Source organism: Oryctolagus cuniculus, chromosome 12, assembly GCF_964237555.1.
Source record: "Oryctolagus cuniculus chromosome 12, mOryCun1.1, whole genome shotgun sequence".
Lineage (NCBI taxonomy): Eukaryota > Metazoa > Chordata > Mammalia > Lagomorpha > Leporidae > Oryctolagus > Oryctolagus cuniculus.
This window is the reverse complement of record NC_091443.1, coordinates 76,285,278-76,307,622: the sequence shown is the minus strand read 5'-3', so window position 1 is coordinate 76,307,622 and position 22,345 is coordinate 76,285,278. Positions and strand designations below refer to the sequence as shown.

Below are 22,345 nucleotides of genomic sequence, written 5' to 3'. Positions count from 1 at the left end.
CCATTCAGTCTGTGTCTTTTAATTTGAGCATTTAGGCCATTTATACTGAAAGTTACTATTGATAAACAATGACTGGTCCTGCCATTTTTTCATAAATATTCTTATTTGCTTTGGATTTCCTTTATACTTTTACTGGAAGATTTTCTGTCTTCACATTTTTTCACAATGACGACAGTCGCTCTGTGTTTCTGTGTGTAGCACATCCTTAAGCATCCTTTGCAAGGCTGGACAAGTGAGAACAAATTCTTTCAGTTTCTTTTGTTATGTTAAAGATTGGCAAGGTACAGTATTCTGGGTTGGCATTTTTTTTTTTGACAGGCAGAGTGGACAGTGAGAGAGACAGATAGAAAGGTCTTCCTTTGCAGTTGGTTCACCCGGCCAGTACGCTGCGGGCTGCGCAGCGCACTGATCTGAAGGCAGGAGCAAGGTGCTTCTCCTGGTCTCTCATGGGGTGCAGGGCCCAAGCACTTGGGCCATCCTCCACTGAACTCCTGGGCCACAGCAGAGAGCTGGACTGGAAGAGGGGTAACTGGGACAGAATCCGGCGCCCCGACCGGGACTAAACCCAGAGTGCCGGCACTGCAGGCAGAGGATTAGCCTATTGAGCCATGGCACCGGCCCAGTATTTTCTTTTAAGACTTGGATTATGACTCCCCATTCTCCTATCCTGTAGGGTTTCTTATGAGAAATAGGCTGTGAGTCTAATTGGAGATTTTCTGAAGGTAATATGGCATTTCCCTCATGCACATTTTAGAATCTTTTCATTATGTTTTATTGTTGAAAGTTTGACTGCATTGTGTCATGGTGAAAATGTTTTCTGGTCGTGTCTATTAGGAGTTCTCTGTGCTTAGGCATTCCTTTCTTTCTCCATAATGGGGAAATTTTCTGTTGTTATTTCACTGAATAGGCCTTCTAATCCATTTTATCTTTCCATACTTTCAGGAACTCCTAAGATCTATATGTTGGGGCATTTGATAGTATCTTATAAATCTTGCACACTGTTTCTAATTTTTTTAATTATTTCTTCCTTTTTATGGTCTGAGATGTTTCTAAAGATTTGTCTTCTAGCTTGGATATTCTTTATTCAGCCTCATCTAGCTAATCTGTTGTTAAGGCTTTCCACTGCATTTTTATTTGACACCGAATTCTTTATTTATCATATTCAGCTTGATTTCTCTTCAAAATCTCTATCTTATAGGAAAATTTTTTATCCATGTCATATATGGATTTCTTTAAATCATGAATTTGCCTCTCATTGCTTCTGAGTAATCCTATGATTATTCTTTTGAAATCCTTTTGAGGAAGGGCAGAATATTAGTAAAATGGCACAGTCTTATCGGTGGCACAATCTACACCCTGACCCCATCCTAGGCTCTAGCCCCTGCCACCATTGCTGGAAGCCAGGTAGCCAAATGGCCCAACCACCGGTATCAGCCCCACCTCCATCCTAATGGAATTCGCTGTTCCTACCTCCCTACCTGCCCCCAACAAAATTTTAAAGGGACCTGTTCCTGAAAACGTGTCTCTTTCTCTCTGTCTCCTGACCTCTCTCTGTCTCTCTCTCTCTCTCTTATGCTCTCCTTCCCCCTCTTTTCCTTCTTTGCCCTTTCCTTCCAGTCTGTCAGGTTTTCCCAAATAAACTCTTTCCCTTAAAAAAAAAATCCTCTTTAGGTATTTCATCAATCTCTTCATCTGCACATTTTAATGTTGAAGTGTTTGTTTGGTTGGAGGGGGATTCATGTATTTCTGCATTTATTTTTAGGCATTTGTGGAAATACTTGTTGGTTTTTTTCTTCTAATGGTTTTTATCTTTGAACTGTGCCTCTCTGGCTTAGTTCAGTGTCTGCTCCTTTTGTGAATACCCAGAGGAGGGTGCTGGATGGGGCCAGGGAGCTCTGATCAATGCTCAAGTTTGGGATGAGAATCCAGGGTGACACCGAAGTTGGGCATGGTATATCTCTGCTATTGCCTATATATTTGTTGATGTAATCATACCTTTATCTCCTCTCTTCCAAGTGGTCAGTGCCCAGAGTTAGCCCACAGTGGGTACACCCATCACCAGCGCTGGCCCATGAACTACACAAAGGATCTGTGCAGTCTTCAGTGTGGGCACAGAAGCCTCTGCAATGACCCACCCTGGGCAGTCTGGGAGTTCTGAGCCTTTGATGCCAGACACAGTGATTGCCCATAGACCCAGCTATACCCCATGCCCTATTGTGTAGTTCCAGTATTTACACAGTTACAATGGGCAAGCCTCACACATTCACAAAGTGCAGAGATTCCTCTCTCTACCCTGTGAGCCTGCCCTGTCCACAGAGAGCACAGGGTCATCTCCAAAGCCAGCTGCGTGTCTGTGCACCATCTTGGCCGTTTGAGGCCAAGAGCCTGTAATAGGCTGAGAGGAGGGGAGCATCACCCAATCTTAAATGAGTGCCCAGCCCCTTGTCAACCCTCCCTGCCAGACTGAAAGCAGTAAAATCCTCTGTTTGCATGTGCATGAGCCACTGCAGCTTCTATTGGTGTTAAGATGGTGCCTTCTCACAACTGGTTGCCAAGCAACCTTAAGAGGGGTTGGAGAAAAATAAATATGCTGTCCCTTTGCTTGATTAGTTGGGTACCCTGCCCCCGCTAGGACTCCAGGCCAGATTCAAAGTCATTGTGGTCCACAAGGTTCTCCCTCATGCGGTATCACCAGTGGCATAGGCTGCCTCACTCTGCTTCGACCTCGCTCAGAAGCTGGCACGTCCCCCAGCCCCTGGCTATGGGAGTTTTGTGTAGTGTTCCTGCTCACTGCCGTGGATCAGCTTGTTCCACACTTCTCCACAGCATCCCTTTTCTTTCTGTAGAATTTTCACCATGAACTTGTCTCCAGCTCTCTCCTGATAATACACTTCCTTAGCTTTTCTTCTGCCAACTTCCCCTGTTAAAAATCAGCACATCTTTTCCCTATTCAGCCATCTTGGAATCCCTAAATGATCTGGGTGTCAGCATTGGCTATACCACTTATTGCCTGTATTGTGGACAAGTGCACAAAATGAGTTAAGTCTTAATAACCTCTTCTGTCAGAACCAACCAAATTGACACCATTGGACTTTTCTTTCTTTTTTCAAAGATTTATTTATTTATTTGAAAGAGCTACACAGAGAGAGGAGGAGAGGCAGAAAGAGAGAGAGAGAGGTCTGCCATCCACTGGTTCACTCCCCAGTTGGCTGAAATGGCTGGAGCTGTGCTGATCCAAACCAGGATCCAGGAGCTTCCTCCAGGTCTCTCAGGAGGGATCAGAGGCCCAAGGACTTGGGCCATCCTCCACTGCCTTCCCAGGCCACAGCAGAGAGCTGGGTCAGAAGTGGACCAGCCAGGGTCCGAACCAGTGCCCACATGGGATGCCGGCACTACAGGCCACGGCTTTACCCACTAACCCACAGCACTGGCCCCTCTATTGGACTTTTCTAAGGATTAATGAATAAACTTGTCTCAAGTTTGATCTTGAGTATAATTCTCACACAGTGTATTCACAGTATACAATTATCTAATGAAAGTATTTAAATAGTCATAAAATTATTTTATGTCAAGGCATTATTTTCGATATAATTTATAATAATATTGGTAATGATTGTTACATAGAAATGATATAAACTATCCTAATAGATTTGATTGGGAAAATTTATTCACCTCCAAATGTAATTTTTGAAGCCTTGATGTAGTTAGTTTGGATATTCGTTTTAAAGGTTTATTTAGAAGTTATCATGCCTTTTCTTTGCAATCACTTATTATGCAAATACTTACATTTTGGTATGATAGATCAGGTTATGACATATCAAGCATTTCAACTCAAGTTTTGAAACTGCATGTTAATTGTTAAAAGCTGTAACTAGGATGTTGGCATAGAAAAATTCTACCTATTTGACAGAGATTGTTATTTACAGCTGTCTAACACATCCTGCATTCTAGACTTTAATAAAGCTTTATACAGAATAAGTAAGTGTAATATATATTTCTTTAAAAAAGATTTTGAAAGTCAGAATTAGATCGAGAGAAGGAGACAGAGAGAAAGGGAAATTTGATCCACCGGTTCACACTCTTGATGGCCACAACAGCCAGCACTGGGCCAGATTGAAATCAGGAGCACGAGAGTTTCATCTGGGTCTCCCTCATGGAGTCTCAAGTATGTAATTTACCCCTGCTTCTTTTCCCAGGCCATTAGCAGGGAGCTGGATCGGAAGTGGAGCAGCCAGGACTTGAACCAGCGCCCATAAGGGATGCTGGCTGGAATCACACAGGCAGTGGCTTTATCCACTACACCACAACACTGGCCCCAATGTTTAAGTGTATCTTAAAGCCGCGTGGCACTAGTGGATTCACTGAAGCAATAAAAGAAACACCAGCAAAAATTTCCAACATGAGGATGAATGACATTCCCAGTATTTGCTAATTGGTTCCTTGGAGCTTGGATTTCATTTTACTTAAGAATCAGTGATACAAAGGATGCTTGGTGTCCAGGCTCACTAGGATCCCTTTAGCATGTGGTGTAAATGGCATGTGTTACTAAAAGCAGCATTTTAAACTCTATCAAGTTATCACTTGTAGTGATTTTGTAAGAACATGTGTTCCAAGCTCCCACTGAAGGAGAAATGGAGATATCAAAGCTTTTCTATCTCCATGGGTATAGAATATAGATAGGTAGGAGCCCCATTCATTTATCATTTTCATAAGTGAAAGAATATACCTAGGTTTGCTCCATAAGATGAGTTGTTTTGGGGCAGTGATGCTGAGCAGTGGGTTAAACCACTGCCTGCAATGCTGTCATCCTGCATGGACCAGTATGAGTCCTGGCTGCTCCACTTCCAATCCAGCTTTCCCTGGTAATGCACCTGGGAAAGCAGTGGAAGATGGCCCAAGTGCTTGGGCACCTGCACCCACGTGGAAGACCGGGAAGAAGCTCCTGGCTTCAGCCTGGCCCAGCCCTGGTCATTGAGGCCATTTAGGGAGTGAACCAGCAGATGGAAGATCTTTATCTGTCTCTCCTTCACTCTGTAATTTTGCATTTCAAATAAATAAATAAATCTTTTTTAAAAAAGAGAGGTAAATTGTTCTGAATCCAAAAAACTAATCTTGTAGACATAGTTGTTTCATAAGATGTTGAATTCCTTATTTTCAACTTTTTTTTTTGTTAAAATGCTATGAATCCTACACCAAGGGGACAGTAGATTAATCAACTTGTGTGTCTATCTTTTTTTTAAAAAAAAGATATCTCTTAAGATTTATTTATTTCCTTTAAAGGCAGAGTTTCAGAGAGGCAGAGGCAGAGGCAGAGAGAGGTCTTCCATCTGCTGGTTCACTCCCCAGATGGCTGCAACAGCCGGAGCTGCACTAATGTAGAGCCAGGAGCCAGGAGCTTCCCCCATGTCTCCCACACGGGTGCAGGGGCCCAAGGACTTGGGACATCTTCCACTGCTTTCCCAGGTCAGAGCAGAGAGCTGGATCAGAAGTGGAGCAGCTAGGACTTGAATTGGCACACATATGGGATGCCAGGACTTTAGGCAGCAGCTTTACCCGCCATTCCACAGGGCTGGCCCCAACTTGTATGTCTTTAAATGAAGACTACTCCCTGGACTATTCCAGCCCACATGCGTGTTTGTCAGGGACTATGGGGAAGTTAGCAGTTCCTCAAGTGACCTGAGTGACAGTTGGACGAGTGGAAAGCAGAATTTTCTACACCACAAAAGCAGAGCATCAGCTCGCAGCACCTTGCTCCGGCTTCTTGCTGCTGTGTTAGAGCAGGTGGATGCTGGCTTCCTGACACTGCCCTGCAGGGACACAGGGATTCCAGGAGCACTGTCTTACACTGCTACGCTGGCTGCCCTAGGGGATGCAAGTTAAGCTTCTCATTCAGCTTCCCTGACAGCAGCCTGGTTGAGAACGCTGAGAGTCAACGTACTTTGCGTCATAAGAAGCTGACTTCCATTCAGCCTCCTGATACCATGGCGGAGGGAAGGGTAGTCTTTCCTTTGGTTTTGGATGGTTGGCTGGATACTATCCAAAGGGTTTCTGTTTTCCTAGGATCCTCTTTTTCCAGTTCTTTGGTTCCAGGAAGCAGATTTTCTTGGAGATTTTTGTGTCTGTGTGTCTTGGCAGTTGAGGGTTGCTGGCTTTATCTGAGTTTCCTCTGAGGTATATGGAAGGCAAGGAGAAAACCCAGGATATTCACTGTAATCTTGTCCTTTAAGTCTTTTGATTACTAGCCAGCTTCCTTCTCTTGAAATTTCAGCATCTTACTATGTTTGTTATATCCAAGGTGTTGTAGTTTTAAGTGGGAGGACCAGAGAAATAGGGTTACTCCATCTTGGTCAGAACCAGAAGTCTCAGAATTCAGCTTTGAATATTTACAAAAATCAGTCTTTTGTAGAGATATTTGCACTCCTATGGTTATTGCAACACTTTTCATAATAGCCAGGAAATGGAGGCAACCTAAGTGCCTATTAACTGGCAAATGGATAAAGAAAATGTACCATACATACATACAGTGGAATAGTATTCAGCCATACTGCAGAATGAACTTCTGTCATTTGTAGCAACATGGATGGTCAGGAGGTCATTGGATTATGTGAAATAAGTAAGAAACAGATGAACAAGAACAATAGGACATAGTTCACCTGTGGAATCAAAATCTAATCTCAATAGGACATAGCTCACCTGTGTCAAGCTGGGCACTGGGTGCACTGGTTAAGACACTGCTTGGAATGCCTGCATCCTGTATCAGAGTACCTGGGTTCCAGTACGATACCAATTCTTCCTGCTTGTGTGTTCCTGAGGAAATAGTGGTGATGGCTCAATACTTGGGCCCCCAACACAACATCGAAGACCAGGATTGAGCTCCCAGTGCGTGACTTCACAGCCTCAGGTGTTGAAGTCATTTGGAGAGTGAACCAGCAGATGAATGTTCACTTGTCTGCCTGTCTGTCTCTCTAACTCTCTTTGTCTCTGGCCTTCCAAATAAAATAAATGAAATTTTTTTAAATAAAATAAAGATATTTTATTTGAAGCCTCCGAATTTTCTCAGATTACCTGGTCTCCTCTGGTACATCCATGTTTGTCAGTGGCACTGAGCATGACACCGAGTTCTTCCATTGCTGTCAGGGATTTACTATAATTCTGCATTTTTTTTTTTTTGAGATTTATTTGAAAGGGAGAATAACAGAGAGAAAGGGAGAGACAGAAAAAAAGATCTTCCATCTAGTGGTTCATTCCCCCAAATTGTCACAACAGCCAGGTCAGGGCCAGGATGAAGTCAGGAGCCAGGAACTCCATCCAGCTCTCCCATGTGAGGAGCAGGGGCCCAAGCACTTGGGTCATCTTGCATTGTCTTCCAGGCACATTAGCAGGAAGCTGGGTGGAAAGCAGAGCAGCCAGAACTGGAACCATCACTGCAATATGGGATGCTGGAGTCAAGACAGTGGCTTAACACAGTGTACCACAAAGCTGGTCCCTAATCCTGCACCTTTAACACTAGTCGTCTTTATCTATTTTGCAATTGAAGTATATCATTTGATAATCAGAGTTGACTAAGGGAGGGAGATGGGCCTTTATGTTAAAAGGGGAGGAATGTTTTCAAATTACTTTTATAAATGATCAGTTCATTGGTGAATATTTTCATGTAATGACAGCTTTTCTTCTTTATACAGCTCAGTGAATATGACATCTCATTAAATTAATGCCCAGCTAATGAGAACCTTTACATGTCCTAAAAATAATAAATAGTAAATGTTATCTCATCCTTTGAAGAATTTAAGTGAATATCATCTGTAGAAAAATTAGAAAAACAAAGAGTTGAATTATCCATTTTTCAGATGGGTACTTTTGAAGAAGTCATTTCACTTCTTGTTTCTCACTTTGCCTTAGTTTAAGCAACAGATCAAACAACTTCTAAATTCCTCATTCTCTAAATTTGCTAAATACCTAAAATATTTTAGCAGCTGTTTTCTGAAATTTTTCCTGCTTAGTACTTGATAACTTGTATATATTTAGTTTAATGATCTTAATTTGATTTATTTTCAATTCTATATTTGGACAACACTTTGTTCCATAAAAGCGTAAGCTTTCAGCCAGTGCCGCGGCTCACTTGGCTAATCCTCCACCTGAAGTGCCGGCACCCTGTGTTCTAGTCCCAGTTGGGGCACCGGATTCTGTCCTGGTTGCTCCTCTTCCAGTCCAGCTCTCTGCTGTGGCCCAGAAAGGCAGTGGAGGATGGCCCAAGTGCTTGGGCCCTGCACCTGCATGGGAGACCAGGAGAAACACCTGGCTCCTGGCTTCCGACCGGCGCAGTGCCAGCCATAGTGGCCATTTGGGGGGTGAACCAAGGAAGATCTTTCTCTCTGTCTCTCTGTCTCTCTCTCTCTCACTGTCTAACTCTGCCTGTCAAAAAAAAAAAAAAATAAGCTTTCTTTTATACAAAAGTAGCATTGTGCAAAGTCAGAAACAAAGTGAGATGAGTGTGGATTGAAGCATCAGTTTTACCCTGTGCATTTTGTGGTTGTGGGAGGTTGGCAGGTCAGAGTCTTTTATAACAAACTCAGTGGGGGAGCCAATATGTTTTGAGAGGGAAGTTTTATCAGAACATGTTGTTAGAAAGTGCATTTCCACCTTCAAAGGCAGGGAGTAAAACCCATCTCGTTTAACCAGTTTGTCTTTCTGAATCAGGTAGAAATGAAAGTGGCAGGAACTGAACACAGTGGAATGAAGTAAAAAGAAAATTAATCAATAGTTTTTCTTGTACATTTTTTTTCTCCAAACATTTTTTTGGTTGTTCTATTTTCCTTTTCATATGTATATAGAGTTATTTCAAGTTTGCATTGACTTGCATTGCTGTTGGCTTTTACTTGTCATCTATTCTGGGTTTTTGTACCTAGCTGAGGAATAATTTTCATCCGCTAGCCATCTGGGATTCTGCTTGCAGACTTTCTGACCCAGTGGCTTTTCCCAGTGTCTGTGTACCTCAGACAAAGAGCTCAGCCCAGTGTGCCTCCTCCTACTCCCCACCTGCTGCTTAAAGCATTCACATGTAGATGCATCAGCATTATTTTATTTCCAGCCTCTCCTAAGTTCAGAGGTTAGAATGGATTGTCCTGTAGCAAGCTACACTCTTGCTGTCTTGGTTGTGGACAATATCTCCTCTCTCGTCTCAAGCTCAGCTTCAGAGCATAGAACTAAATGCGATGTTATGTTGGGGAAAATGCCAGCACTTGCTCCAGGTATGTGAACTCTGGAAAGCAGATGATGGGGAACTGTAGGTCGGGGATCAGACAGCATTCTATAAGTAACTTGTGAACCAACATCTTAAAATTTATGTTTAAATCACATTTCAATGTATATTGAATGAAATGCTATTTTGTATTTAATTACTTATGCTTGACTTCCTTTTTTTTAAAAAAAAATGATTTCTTTATTTGAAAGGCAGACTTGCAGAGAGAGAGAGAGAGAGAGAGAGAGAGAAAGAGAAAGAGAGAGAAATTGATCTTCCATCTGCTGATTCACTCCTCAAATGGCTGCAACTGTTGTAGCTGGGCTGCAGGTCTCCCATGTGGATGCAGGGGCCCAAGCACTTGGGCCATCTGCTGCTGCTTTCCCAGGCACATCAGCAGGGAGCTGGTTCAAAAGTGGAGCAGCTAGGACAAAAGAGCACACATATGGGATGCTGGCAGTGTTACTCAGTGAGGCATCACAGCACTGTTCCCTAGACTTGCTTATTCTAACCACATTGGTAGATGTTTCCAAACCACTTTTATTAGAGTGCAGTTCTAGACACCCATCATCACTCTAGAGTTAGTATATTTTTGTATATCATTCAGCCATTATTTAGCATACTTTTAATAGAATTTTGTCTGAGAAATATTGTACATAGGTAACATAAATAAGATTAAGATATACTACAGTCTTTGCCAAGTATTACTTAATATTGTGCATGTAAAATGTAAAAACTCAAGAATTAGTCTTGCAGGCATTTATTGTCAATTTTCTATGTGTATCATGTTCAAAATACTGGTAATTATATTTTAAGGCCCTTTAATAACAAAACTTTATAAATATACTTACTAAAATTTCAAACAGTGATGACAGGTCAACTTGTATTTAATCATTTTACTATATTAAAGCATAGCAATGGTTAATAATTAATAAGCTAATGGACTTGTTTCCAAATGGAAACTGATTTTGTTGTATGTTAAATACATTTGGTATAACATTTGTGTTTTTAAAATAATGTAGATGTTCAGTAGTTCTTAAAGTAAGAGGACCTTATTTAGGGACAGAAATTTAGGGTTTAGGAAATGGGCATTGTGATTCTGGGGTTAAGCTGCTTGGAATGCCCACAGCCCATATTTGAGTGTCAGGTAGGAGTCCTGGCTACTCCATGCTTCCCATCCAGCTTCCTTCTACAGCACCTGGGAGGCAGCACATGCTGGCCCAAGTAGTTGGATTCTGCCACCCAGATGGGAGACCTGGATGGAGTTCCTAGCTCCTGGCTTCAGCCTGGTCTAACCTGGTCTGACCCCAGCAGGCATTTGAGAAGTGAGCCAGCAGATGGAAGATCTATCTGGCTCTGTCTTCTGCTTTCTCTATAACTCTGCCTTTCAAATAAATAAATTAGTCAGAAAAAGGAAATTTAGCGTGTTTGTCTACAGCACTGAAACAGGCCCATACATGGCTGTGTGGAGTATAAAATAAGAAGATGAGAAGAGAGACCGTTGTATTGAAATCATGACTATGGTTTTGATTGGCCCATTAACTGGGGAGGTCTAGGCCGGCGCCGCGGCTCACTAGGCTAATCCTCCGCCTAGCGGCGCCGGCACACCGGGTTCTAGTCCCGGTTGGGGCGCCGGATTCTGTCCCGGTTGCCCCTCTTCCAGGCCAGCTCTCTGCTGTGGCCAGGGAGTGCAGTGGAGGATGGCCCAGGTGCTTGGGCCCTGCACCCCATGGGAGACCAGGAAAAGCACCTGGCTCCTGGCTCCTGCCATCGGATCAGCGCGGTGCGCCGGCCGCAGCGCGCCGGCCGCGGCGGCCATTGGAGGGTGAACCAACGGTAAAGGAAGACCTTTCTCTCTGTCTCTCTCTCTCACTGTCCACTCTGCCTGTCAAAAAATAAAAAATAAAAAAAAATTAAACAAACAAACAAACAAAAAAAAAAAAAACTGGGGAGGTCTAGAAGCTGAGGCCAGAGATTATAGCTTTGGGGAAGCAGAAGTAAATAGGAGGGCAAAACCCTGCCTTCAGTCTGACATGCAATCCAGAAGAAATCAAAGCAGTAATTGATGAATAGGTAGGTGACCTCCTTGCTTGAATACCCCATTCAAGGGCCATCACTGCTGTTTGAACAAGCCTGGAACAGTAGAGCCTATGAGGTCTTATGTCATCTGGCCCCCATCTCTTTTGTTTGGCTCATTGTCTACGTTCCCCTCTTCCACATTCCAGCTGTTAGAACATTTTCATAGTTTATGCTGTATGTATACCTCCTTACCCTTCTTTCAATCGTTGCCAGGTTTCTCTTCATTTTCTTTGCTGGAACACTTTGTCTCCCACATTCCTTTAGTTCATTGTTCCTTAATCTTTCTTAGTTTTGTTATGTCTGCTTAGACTTCTCTGATCCTTAAAGCTGAAATTGGGGTACCTCATTCATACCTTACATGTTCCTGTATTTGCGCTTACCCTGCCCTCACCTAGCCGTGTGTGTATTACTCAACACTTGTCTCTCTCTGCTCTTAGTGTAGACTCTGAGCTGCATCCATACAGGTGCTGAACTTGTGCCCTAAAATGTGATTGCTCCTCCACCCCACTCACTGGACACGCAGCAAGGACCCCTTGAATGAATGCTGAATGAAGAAAAACCAGGAATAGTTCAAAGGGTGGAACTGGGCCTGGTGACTTTGAAGAACATCACGTAGGGAGTAGCATCTGAATTAGAAAAGGAAGTACTGAATATTTTTAAGACTCTTGATACATATTACCACAAGGTTGTCGTCACCAAGAGCCCACCAGAGTCCTGGTTGAAGTGAGCACTCAACAGCATGGGCTACCCTTCTTTTGCTTTCTGTGTTTCTGAATATTTGAGTTAATTTGATAGATCAAACTGGTAGAGTAAATAAGAATTTGCGTACCTCCATTTTCTCCCAGTGACCATAAGCATATCTATCTCTTCCAGTATTTGTTGTTTCTTTAGGATAAAAACATTCCAGATGTTTTCTGCTGGTTTTGTTTTTAGAGAAATATACGGTATGTTACTGTTATCTGTAGTCACCCTGCTGTACAGTAGAGCCTGGAACCTCTTAACAGGAATCTAACTACAGCTGAGTACCCATTCATCAACTGTTCCCCACCACTCCTCCCTGCCATTCCCCGGTAGCTGCTGTTTCCTCTTGAACTTCCCAGAGACTGAGTTCTTTAGATTCCACGTGTGAATGAGATCCTGTGGAGCTTGTCTCTGTGCGCTTGGCTTGTTTCACTGAGCATGGTGACTTCCAGTTCCATCCATGTTGCAAACGACAAGATTTCATCCTTTTTATAGCTGAGTAGCATTCCATTGTGTATATGCACACACTTCATATTCCATTTTTATTGAGACAGACAGCTTAAAAACAATTTGTCTCTATGATATTTTTATCTTCTTTGTTTATATCTCTTGGGATGTATTTTACTAGTTTGTGTAAGTCATAATTTTCATGTACCTAAAAAATTAGCCTTTTATTCTGTAAGTGTTGTTCTTATCCACTTAAATTTAATATAGTTGATGTTTTCCCCCTTTGGATATACCAATTAAAAACATTGAAATAACCATATCTATTGTTAATATTTTCTTGGGAAATTTTTATTGCTTTTTAAAATTTATATTAGGTAAAATTTCAAATGTAGAAATTTTCTTTTTGACAGGCAGAGTTAGAGAGACAGAGACAGAAAGGTCTTCCTTCCATTGGTTCACCACTCAAATGGCTGCTACAGCCGGCGCACTGCGCCAATCCGAAGCCAGGAGCCAGGTGCTTCCTCCTGGTCTCCCATGAGGGTGCAGGGCCCAGTGTACTCCTGGGCCACAGCAGAGAGCTGGACTGGAAGAGGAGCAACCAGGACAGAACTGGTGCCCCAACCAGGACTAAAACCCAGGGTGCTGGCGCTGCAGGCAGAGGATTAGCCTAGTGAGCCACGGCACTGGCCCAAATGTGGAAATTTTAAAAATGTATTCAAGAGGGGACATTAAGAAAGCTGCAATTGGGGGCTTTCATTGTAGCATAGCAGGTAAAGCTGCTGCCTGCAACACTGGCACCCCATATGGGTACCAGTTCATGTCCTGGCTTCTCAACTTATGATCCAGCTCTCTACTAATGGCATGGGAAAAGCAGTGGAGAATGGCCCAAGCCCCTGCCACCCACATGGGAGACCTAGATGAAGCTTTTGGCTCCTGTCTTCAGCCCCGCCCAGGCATGGGCATTGAGGCCATCTGGGGAGTGAAGCAGCAGATGGAAGCTCCCTTTGCTCTCGCTCTTTGTAACTCTACCATTCAAATCAGTCAGTCTTTAAGAAAAAGAAATCTGTGGGGCCTACCCTGTTATATCCCATATGGACTTCGGTTTGAGTCTGGCTGTTCCGCTTCTGATCCACCTCCTTGCTTATAGCCTGGGAAAGCAGTGGAAGATGGTCCTAGAGCTTGGGCCCCTGCACCCACGTGGGAGACCTGGAAGAAGCTCCTGACTTCTGGCTTTGGATCAGCCCAGCTCTGGCTGTTGCAGCCATTTGGGAAGTGAACCAGTAGATGGAAGGCCTCTCCTCTGTCTCTCTCTCCCTCTTTTTCTCTAACTCTGCCTCTCAAATAAACAAATCTTTAAAAAACAGAAAAATAAATCTGCAACTTTATAAAAGTGACATTAGCATTTTCATAATTTAGATATTTCCACAATAATAAGTGTTAATTTTTTGTCATGACATATATTTCACAAAGAGCTTTTCAAAATAATAGCATATTATTTGTGTGCATATTATACAATATATTTAGCCAAATGTTTATTTGAGAAAATTTAAATTTTCAGTTTATTTGGCCGGCACTGTGGCTCACTCGGTTAATCCTCTGCCTGCAGCGCCAGCTGCTCCTCTTCCAGTCCAACTCTCTGCTGTGGCCCGGGAGGGCAGTGAAGGATGGCCCAAGTGCTTGGGCCCTGCACCCACATGGGAGACCAGGAGAAGCACCTGGCTCCTGCCTTCGGATCAGCACAATGCTGGCTGTAGCGGCCATTTGGGGAGTGAACCAACGGAAGGAAGACCTTTCTCTCTGTCTCTCTCTCTCTCAATAACTCTACCTGTCAAATAAAAAAATGAAAATAAAATTTTAAAAAATCAGTTTATTGATATAGAAACTTCTGCAATGAATATTCTTTTTCATGTGATTTTCTGCATATTTATAATTATACCTTTAGAACAATTTTTTAAAATTCTGCACTAAAGGTATGATATTTTCAGGTTATTGATATGTATTGTCAAATTGCCTGCTATGAAACAGGTACCAATTTGCAATCATCCTGCAGTGTATAGAGTACCCATTTTCTTACTATGAAAGCTTACTATTTTGTTTTAAAGATTTCTTCTATTTGAGAGGCAGAGTTACAGAGAGTGGGAGGGTGGGAGAGAACGAGAGATCTTCCTTCAGCTGGTTCACTCCCCAAATGGCCACAACAGCTGAAGCTTGGTGGATCTGAAGTCAGAATCCAGGAGCTTCCTCCAGGTTTCCCCTGTGGGTACAGGGACTCAAGTGATTGGGCCATCTTCTGCTGCTTTCCCTGGCCATAACAAAGAGATGGATCTGAAGTGGTGCTGCTGGGACTTGAACCTGTGCCATAGGCAGAGGCTTAACCTGCTAGGCCACAGTGCCGGCCTCTATCATTTTAATTTTTAATGCTATTAGCAAACAGCATTTCTGTTTGTGAACTAGTAGTCTGAACATCCATCTTAATCCTTTTAAAACTAATGGGCAAATTATTTTCAAAAATGATCTTTAAAAGTTAATACATGTATTTAATCATTTTAAGGAAATTATTAGGGATAAAAAACAAAATGTGAGTGTAATTTTTGACAGATTGAGAGAAAACGAGCATTTGTTGATCCCTGGGTATTTCTCACTTTAATTGTAACTGCAGCATAGGTGTTCAGGTCAGTGACAGGAAGTTAGGTTGGGCGCTGCTGCATTAATCCATTATCCACCAGGCGCTTCATATTGAGTAAAAAAGTCAACCAAAGGAAAGAATACGCTCCATGAAAGGAGAGACCAAACATATTAGCCATCGTTGGCCTCAGCTCTAGATGGATGGGGCAAGCACTTCTGCCTGATAATTGGTAACCATAATCCTGGAGTCAGAATTCACACTACATGGGAGGAATGAAAAAGTTTTAGGTAGAGTATTTTATTATTTATTTATTTGAAAGGCAGAGAGAGAGAGCGTGAGTGAGCGAGCAAAAGAGATCTTTCATCCACTGGTTTATTCCCCAAATGGCTGCAATAGCTGGAGCTGGGTCAATCCAAAGCCAGGAGTCTGGAGCTTATTCCAGGTCTCTCACGTGGGTACAGGGGCCCAAGCATTTGGGCCATCTTCCACTGTCTGTCCAGATGCATTAGCAGGGAGCTGGATGGGAAGAGAAGCAGCTGGGACTTGAACCTGTGCCCGTATGGGATGCTGACATAGCAGGTGGAGGCTTTACCAGTTAGGCCACTAGGCCGGCACCCAGGCAGAAATCTTCATCCAAGAGGGCCTTGTTGGTAATATGTTTAGTTACCTGATAATCAAAAACCACAATCCTCTCTTGAAGATTGTACCTTCAACCTGTGTCTCATAGGACTCTCACTGATATTTTACATACACACACGCATGCATGCACACTTTGACAAAACATAAGGAAACAGTAAAATATCAAAATTAAACAGCAAATGTCACACCCACAAAGATTTTGTAAATTGTAATTATAGGTACTGGATGTGAAATAGACATTTTTAAATGTGAGTAAGAAATAATTGCCTATAAGAATGACTAGTATTTTTTCAATGACCAAATGGAACTTCTGGAAATGAAAAATGTAAAAATCAAAACAAGAAACTCCGTGGGCAAATTATGTGTCAAATTAGACAGGTGAGAAGAAAATTGGCTGAGGAGATTGTCCAGCCTGACAAACAGACACACAGAGATGGGAAACACAGAGGACAGAGCCTCTCTCAAATACCTAATCCAAGTTCCATACGGGGATAAAAGGGTGGGGAGAGAAAATATGCAGCAAGATTAGTCTGAGCACTTCAGCAGATTAATAGAAGATGGGAGGGGACACTCATACAAAAGGCAGGATTGGGGTCAGCATCCAAAGCTAGAAGCATCAAGGCAAAGCTGTGGCGTATTAACGGCAGCAGATCTTCCGCAAGTCAGAGAGCAAAGACAGATGGAGTGACAGTTAGACCAGCAGCTGACTTCCTGACCGCATCAAGGAGGCCAGAAACTGCAGGCTAATACTTATAAAATACTGAAAGAAAATAAAACTGAAAATGCATACTCAACTGTTTCAAGAAACACTATGCCATTGAGAAGAAGCAAAGTTAAAACTCAGTTAATAGAAAAAAGGATCAAAATTGGCAAATTTCTAGTAAGAAATAAAAAAGAGGCAAGAAAAATACTGAAGAAATGAAAATGAACCCTCAGATTTAGGTGCTTATTCAGTTAAACAATTGGTAAACTTATAATATAAAAATCATTTTTGAACAGTTAAAACTATAAAAAAAATTAAACATCTAAGTCAGCAGCAGATATAATCTAGAGCTTGACATACTTGATTGCAAAGTTACTTGATGAGTAAACACCATAGGCAGACTACGATGGGCAGACCATGGGCAGAACCAAACAGATGGTAGAGTCTTTTTCCAACTTTATTGTACAACACACTGTTGTGTAGCAACAGGTAAGTTGATTAGAGCCCTAGGTGACAAAGACCAATGAGAAAAGGATAAATCCAGAGTGGTTGGAAATGAAAATGGAAAAACATAAAAATTCTTCCCTGTTGCAAACAAATGCAAAAATGAAAAAAAAAATAAAGATTTAAAAGTTGTATAAAACAGTACATTTTAAAAAAATACAGGTAACTATTCCCCCTCGGTAGAGTAAAAGAAAAACATGAAATGTTTTTAAAAGAAAAACATAAAACATATAACCTTTAAAGTAAATGCTTCCTGAATTTGAGAGTATTGCAATAGGAACTCAGCGTTCATCAAAAAACACTGAGACACGCTACAATAAGGAGCAGATATTTGGGCCATATAACTAACAAAAGATTATTTCTCAAATAAATAACTCATAAAAGTAAGGTTAAGACAATTTGCAAAAAGTATGTATTTTATAGAACATGCATGAAAGTCCAATAAAAGTTTAACGATGATACTCTTAATAGTAATAATTAAATAAATGGAATTAAAAATTAAAATTAAGTATACCAATTTATATTCCCCATCTTGACAGAGATGAGAAAGCCTGTGTTATCAGGAAGTGGAGCGATGTACAGTGTTCCTGATATGACAAATGGGAACAGTCACTTGAGAAAACCTGTAGGAGAATCTCAGAGTTGAAGATGTGCACATCCTGTGAATTATCAGTGCCACTCCAGAAACTTTTGCAAGTGTGCACCGGAAGTCTTACTAGGAGAATATTCACTGTAGCTTTTCTCTTTCACACCAGATCTTAAAAAATAAACGTCAACTGTAAAACATAGGTAAATAAACTAGTTATCATAATATGTAATGCTTCATAGTAATGGAAATTAAAAAACTATAGTTATTAATAAATATGAATCAAGTGTAATACTTGAGGTAAATGATGAAAATCAAGGAAAGTTTTTAAAACTTTATTAGCATTCATATGAAAATCAAAATCATGCAGAATTAAATAGGTCAGTTAGGAATACATATTTAAGGTTATGACAGGCTTTACCCTCTATGCCACAGTGCTGGTCCCAACAGTCTACTTTTTAACCTGAATTAGGGCCCTTTGCTAATATTCCTAGTGCAATTCACTTGCATTATTTACCAAAAAATATATAATTCATATAGAATAAAATAGAACACAGTAGAAAAAGTACAGCTTAATGAATTGTCCCAAAGCACCCAGATAATTACCAACCAGATTAAAAAATAAAATATGCATGCACCTTGGAAACTGCTCTCCATATCCTCCAAAGTTAACCACTCTGTAAATTTATTGCACGCATCCCTAAATCTTACTGCTCTGTTTTCTCCTGTGGTTTTGAATTAATGGGAATGAAATCATCAAGAGTTAATAATTTTGTGTCTGGCTTCTTTGGTCAACATTATGTTGGTGAGATTGATATGTGTTGCAGATGCTGTTCAGTTTAGTATAGGCCTTTGATTTTTGTTGTTTACAATTATATATATTATATATGTAATTGTAAAGTATGTTAATATTACTCTCTATTCTTCCATTGATGGATATTTAGGTTGTCTCTGATTTTAGCACAATTATGAATACTATAATTGTGATATTGTATAGTTTTGTCCATGTTTTTTGCTGTGTAACATTTCAGTTGTATCTTGATAATAGTAAAAACACTAAATATTTGGCCATTTAATTAAGATTGCATAATAAAATAATCTAAGCAGCCCTCTATGCATAGTTAATAGGTGATGAGTGATATTATCTTAATCTCACATTGACACTATACTGGTAAATAATTTTTCGTGTTTTAATGTGAATATTGTTCCTTGTGAATGGTTCTGGAATTCTTTGCCCATTTTTCTATTTATATGGTAGTCTTACTGACCTGCAAAAATTATTCATTAATTTAGTTAACTTTTGCACTATCTTTTTGGTATAAAAATGTTTTTATAATTTATTCTCCATTTTGATTTTTATTGTTCTTGATTTTAATGGCTTGTCTCAAACTTTCTTTTATGATTTTAAACTAAAATATCATCACTGTAAGCATTTTCAGGAAACCAGTTAAAAAACATAAAATACAAATAAAAATATATTTAATTTCTTCTTCCTAATTAAGTGCTTTTAACATTTTGGTGCATGTCCTTTCTGACTATATATGTATATATAATATATACACACACATATATATACAGTTGTGTGTATGTAAATATATTCTGCATATGTACAAATTTATGTATATGCATATACATGTATCAACATTCAGATATCTGTATATTCATACACATACATTATTTTACTAAATGGGTATTATTTTTGCTGTCTAATCAGCCGCATTTTTCCCTACCAATTGACACAGTTTACACTATAATTCAAAAATATATACATGATATTCCATTGTTTAACTGTGCTAAATATTAATGCAAGTATTTATTGAGCCTTTATTTCTTAATTGAGCCTCTTATTAGTGCCATGTAGTAGGATCATTATGTTTGCAAGAAATAGGCATCATACCCAATGCCTGAAAAGGTGGGATTTGAATGGTAGTAGAGAAACCATGAAATAAACAGATTTTTCATATAGTGTAAGGTAATCACAATTGCCAAGAAAAACAAAACAAAGATAGAAAGTAATGGAGGGCCAGGGGCAGTCAGTGAAGGCCTCATTAATATAGAGGGACGTAATAGAAGTATAGGGACCCACTGTACCAGTCTTTGGGGGCAAAATCAAAAACAAGATCACAAGGTAAGTTCTTTTTCTTTTTAAAGCAGTCTGATGCTGGTTAATATTTAGGTTAATTCCAAGTATGTAAAACTACATAATTTTCAGGAACTATCCCTGTTGAAATGCTCCCTAAATTTTTGCAGGTGTTCTGTTTTTCTTCTTAAATTTCAAATGTAGGTTTTCCTTATGTGTCTTTGTGACAGTAATATATGTCAAAGGATGTTAATCTGGTGCCATCTTTCCTTTAAATTCACATTTAAAGGAAAAAAATGAAACTTTTAGGAAGAGAATTTCTTCACAATATGTTAGAATACAGGATGTTTAATTTACAAAGTAATATGGCTAAGAAAAAATGGAAATATTTGTCTTTGGCTACACTGCTAATGAGCACTTATTATTATGCTACTCGACTAGCATGGGACCTCTACTAAAATAACTTTAAAAAAAAAAAGGAGAATTTTGACACACAAATATTTTTGTTTACTCCTTAGGTTGCTGATGCCACATTTTTCTCACAACCTTTTAGCGTCTTGCCTGTGAAGACAAAATGGAGTAATGTTGGCTTTTACATTCTTCTCTTTGATCTGGAAAAACTTGTTGAACATTTGCTGCCATCTCCACTCAGAGATGTCGACCCTTCCAGCTCCTTCTATGGTAATGAGATCATAAGAAGGGCCAAGAGCACAGTGGAGAAGAAGACAATGAAAAGAAACAAAGTTGCCTGTAGTCACCTCCCTGCAGAGGCACAGGCCATGCCTGCTGGGGAAAACCTGGCCCCAGGGGATAATACTAGCAAATTCTTTGAAGAAAATGATGGCATTAAAGGGCCGAAGAAAATGAAGAGTTCCAAAATGATGCACTCTAAGCTATCCAGAAAAGTTGATGCCAACCTCACAGTAGACACAGCAAAATTGTTTCTGTCTTGCCTTTTGCCATGGGGAGTGGACAAAGAACTAGATAATCTCTGCATTAAGCATCTCAATATTTTAAAGCTTCAGGGCCCTGTTTCTTTAGGACTCGCTTCAGATAGAGACTACTTCTCATTAATGCTGCCCGGTTGGGATTTATGCAATACTGAAATGATGAAAGACTCTTCAAGAGTCAATCTATTTTCCAGAAAAGTTTTGGAATTGTCAAATAAATACTCAGCCACTCTTCCAAACCATGTTGGAATACCAAGAGGATTGGAAAATGATTGTGATTCCTTGCAAGAGACAAAAACTATAGTTTATTTATTGAGCAAATTATTTTTAATTAATAAACTAGTTAACGTGCCTTTAGAACTGACCTATGGAGTTGAGAGGTAAGCCATGCATAGAGATTTTGATTTTTAATTTTGGATTTTTTAAAAATATATCATTGTTACCTCAGTGAGCTCTCTTCTTTCCTTCCTTCTTCCTTTCCTTCCCATGGGTGGTAAACATGCAACAACTTTAATTCAAAATATGTAGAAAAATATTCCTTTTAATCCTTTAGGAATATAATATCCATTGTTTTCAGAGCATATTCTAGAAAAGCCTTAGTTCTGGATGCTAAGTGAGTCAAGAGATGGTTACATACAAATGTGTGTATATACTAGAAAAATTCCTGGAAAATGGAATTCAAAATGTTTATTTTGATGTAAAAATGTTGAAATTTATATATGGTCATACATATGTACATAGACTGACACCTTGAAATTCATTATACTTTTAATTAAACGTGAACAAATATATTTAAGTAAATGGTTATGGTGATATATTGCATTTATATATATATCAAGAAATGTTTGATAATTTCATCCCTCAAAACATACCATTTAGTTTATATTTTGGCATATTAAAATAAAAGAGGCTATTTTATGTATAGAAAGCACAGTTTAGTAATTATAATTGTTTTTTCAAGTATTGAATATCTGCTAGTCACTGTGTAATAGGGTTACATACATAATTCATTTACTACACATGACAGCACTGGGATATAGGTGCTACAATTTTGCTCATTGTTTAGGTGAGGACATTGAGATTTACGGATAGAAAGTATCACTCAACAGTCATTCAGTTCCTTTAGGCTAACAGAGAACTGAGTACCAGTTGAATCCTAGAGGTTGATTGACTAAAAGCCTTGATTCTGTTCACCTTCTCCTGCTGAATTTCAGTTATAGGACTGAATACAATTCCCCAAGTACTTACTTACAAAACTTCTTAACCACTGGCCTAAAGAAGAAATATAAATTTTTGACTTGAATAAGGACTCATTAACATGCTAAAACATAGAAAACAGTGAATAAAGGAATAAGGAAAAACATTTGTAGTGTGTAGTTGGGCAGAGTAAAGAGAATAATCAGAGTGAGAGGCAAGCTGAGAAAGCCTAAGGAGAGACTCCGACTGCCCAGTGCATGGCCTAGATGGTCCTTGAACTTGCTGTTCTTTGAGAAGAGGTCAGTGAGTTCAACACCTGTGCAGGGCATGATATAATAGACTCCCTGCCCTCAGCAGTCCTGCGGTCTGATGCAAATCCAAACAGGCGGTAGAGGGGTCAGTGTTAGGATTCTACACCTTGTGATGCTTGTGTGTTGCAAGATTTTCAATTTCTGCATGGCGGATCTAGTAATGAGAAACCAGGGACTGGTAAAGCTTGATTCCTCCATGTAACTTCCCCCTAATTGCTTTTTTTTTTCTTAGCTTTTAATGCCT

At 40.1% G+C, this 22,345-nt stretch overlaps 1 protein-coding gene across 3 annotated transcripts in view; it reads left to right on the top strand.

Moving 5' to 3' along the window:
• The window catches only part of WDR72 (WD repeat domain 72), a 243,332-nt gene that overhangs the window by 118,474 nt on the left and 102,513 nt on the right, over positions 1-22,345 (top strand). For all 3 annotated transcript variants that reach the window (XR_011380912.1, XM_008268981.4, XM_051822363.2), the window contains one exon: positions 20,162-20,973. Coding sequence is in view for 2 of the 3 variants with exons in the window: in XM_008268981.4 (XP_008267203.3) it covers positions 20,162-20,973 (812 nt within the window). In the remaining variant the exon portion in view is untranslated. The remainder of the gene's footprint in view (positions 1-20,161; positions 20,974-22,345) is intronic.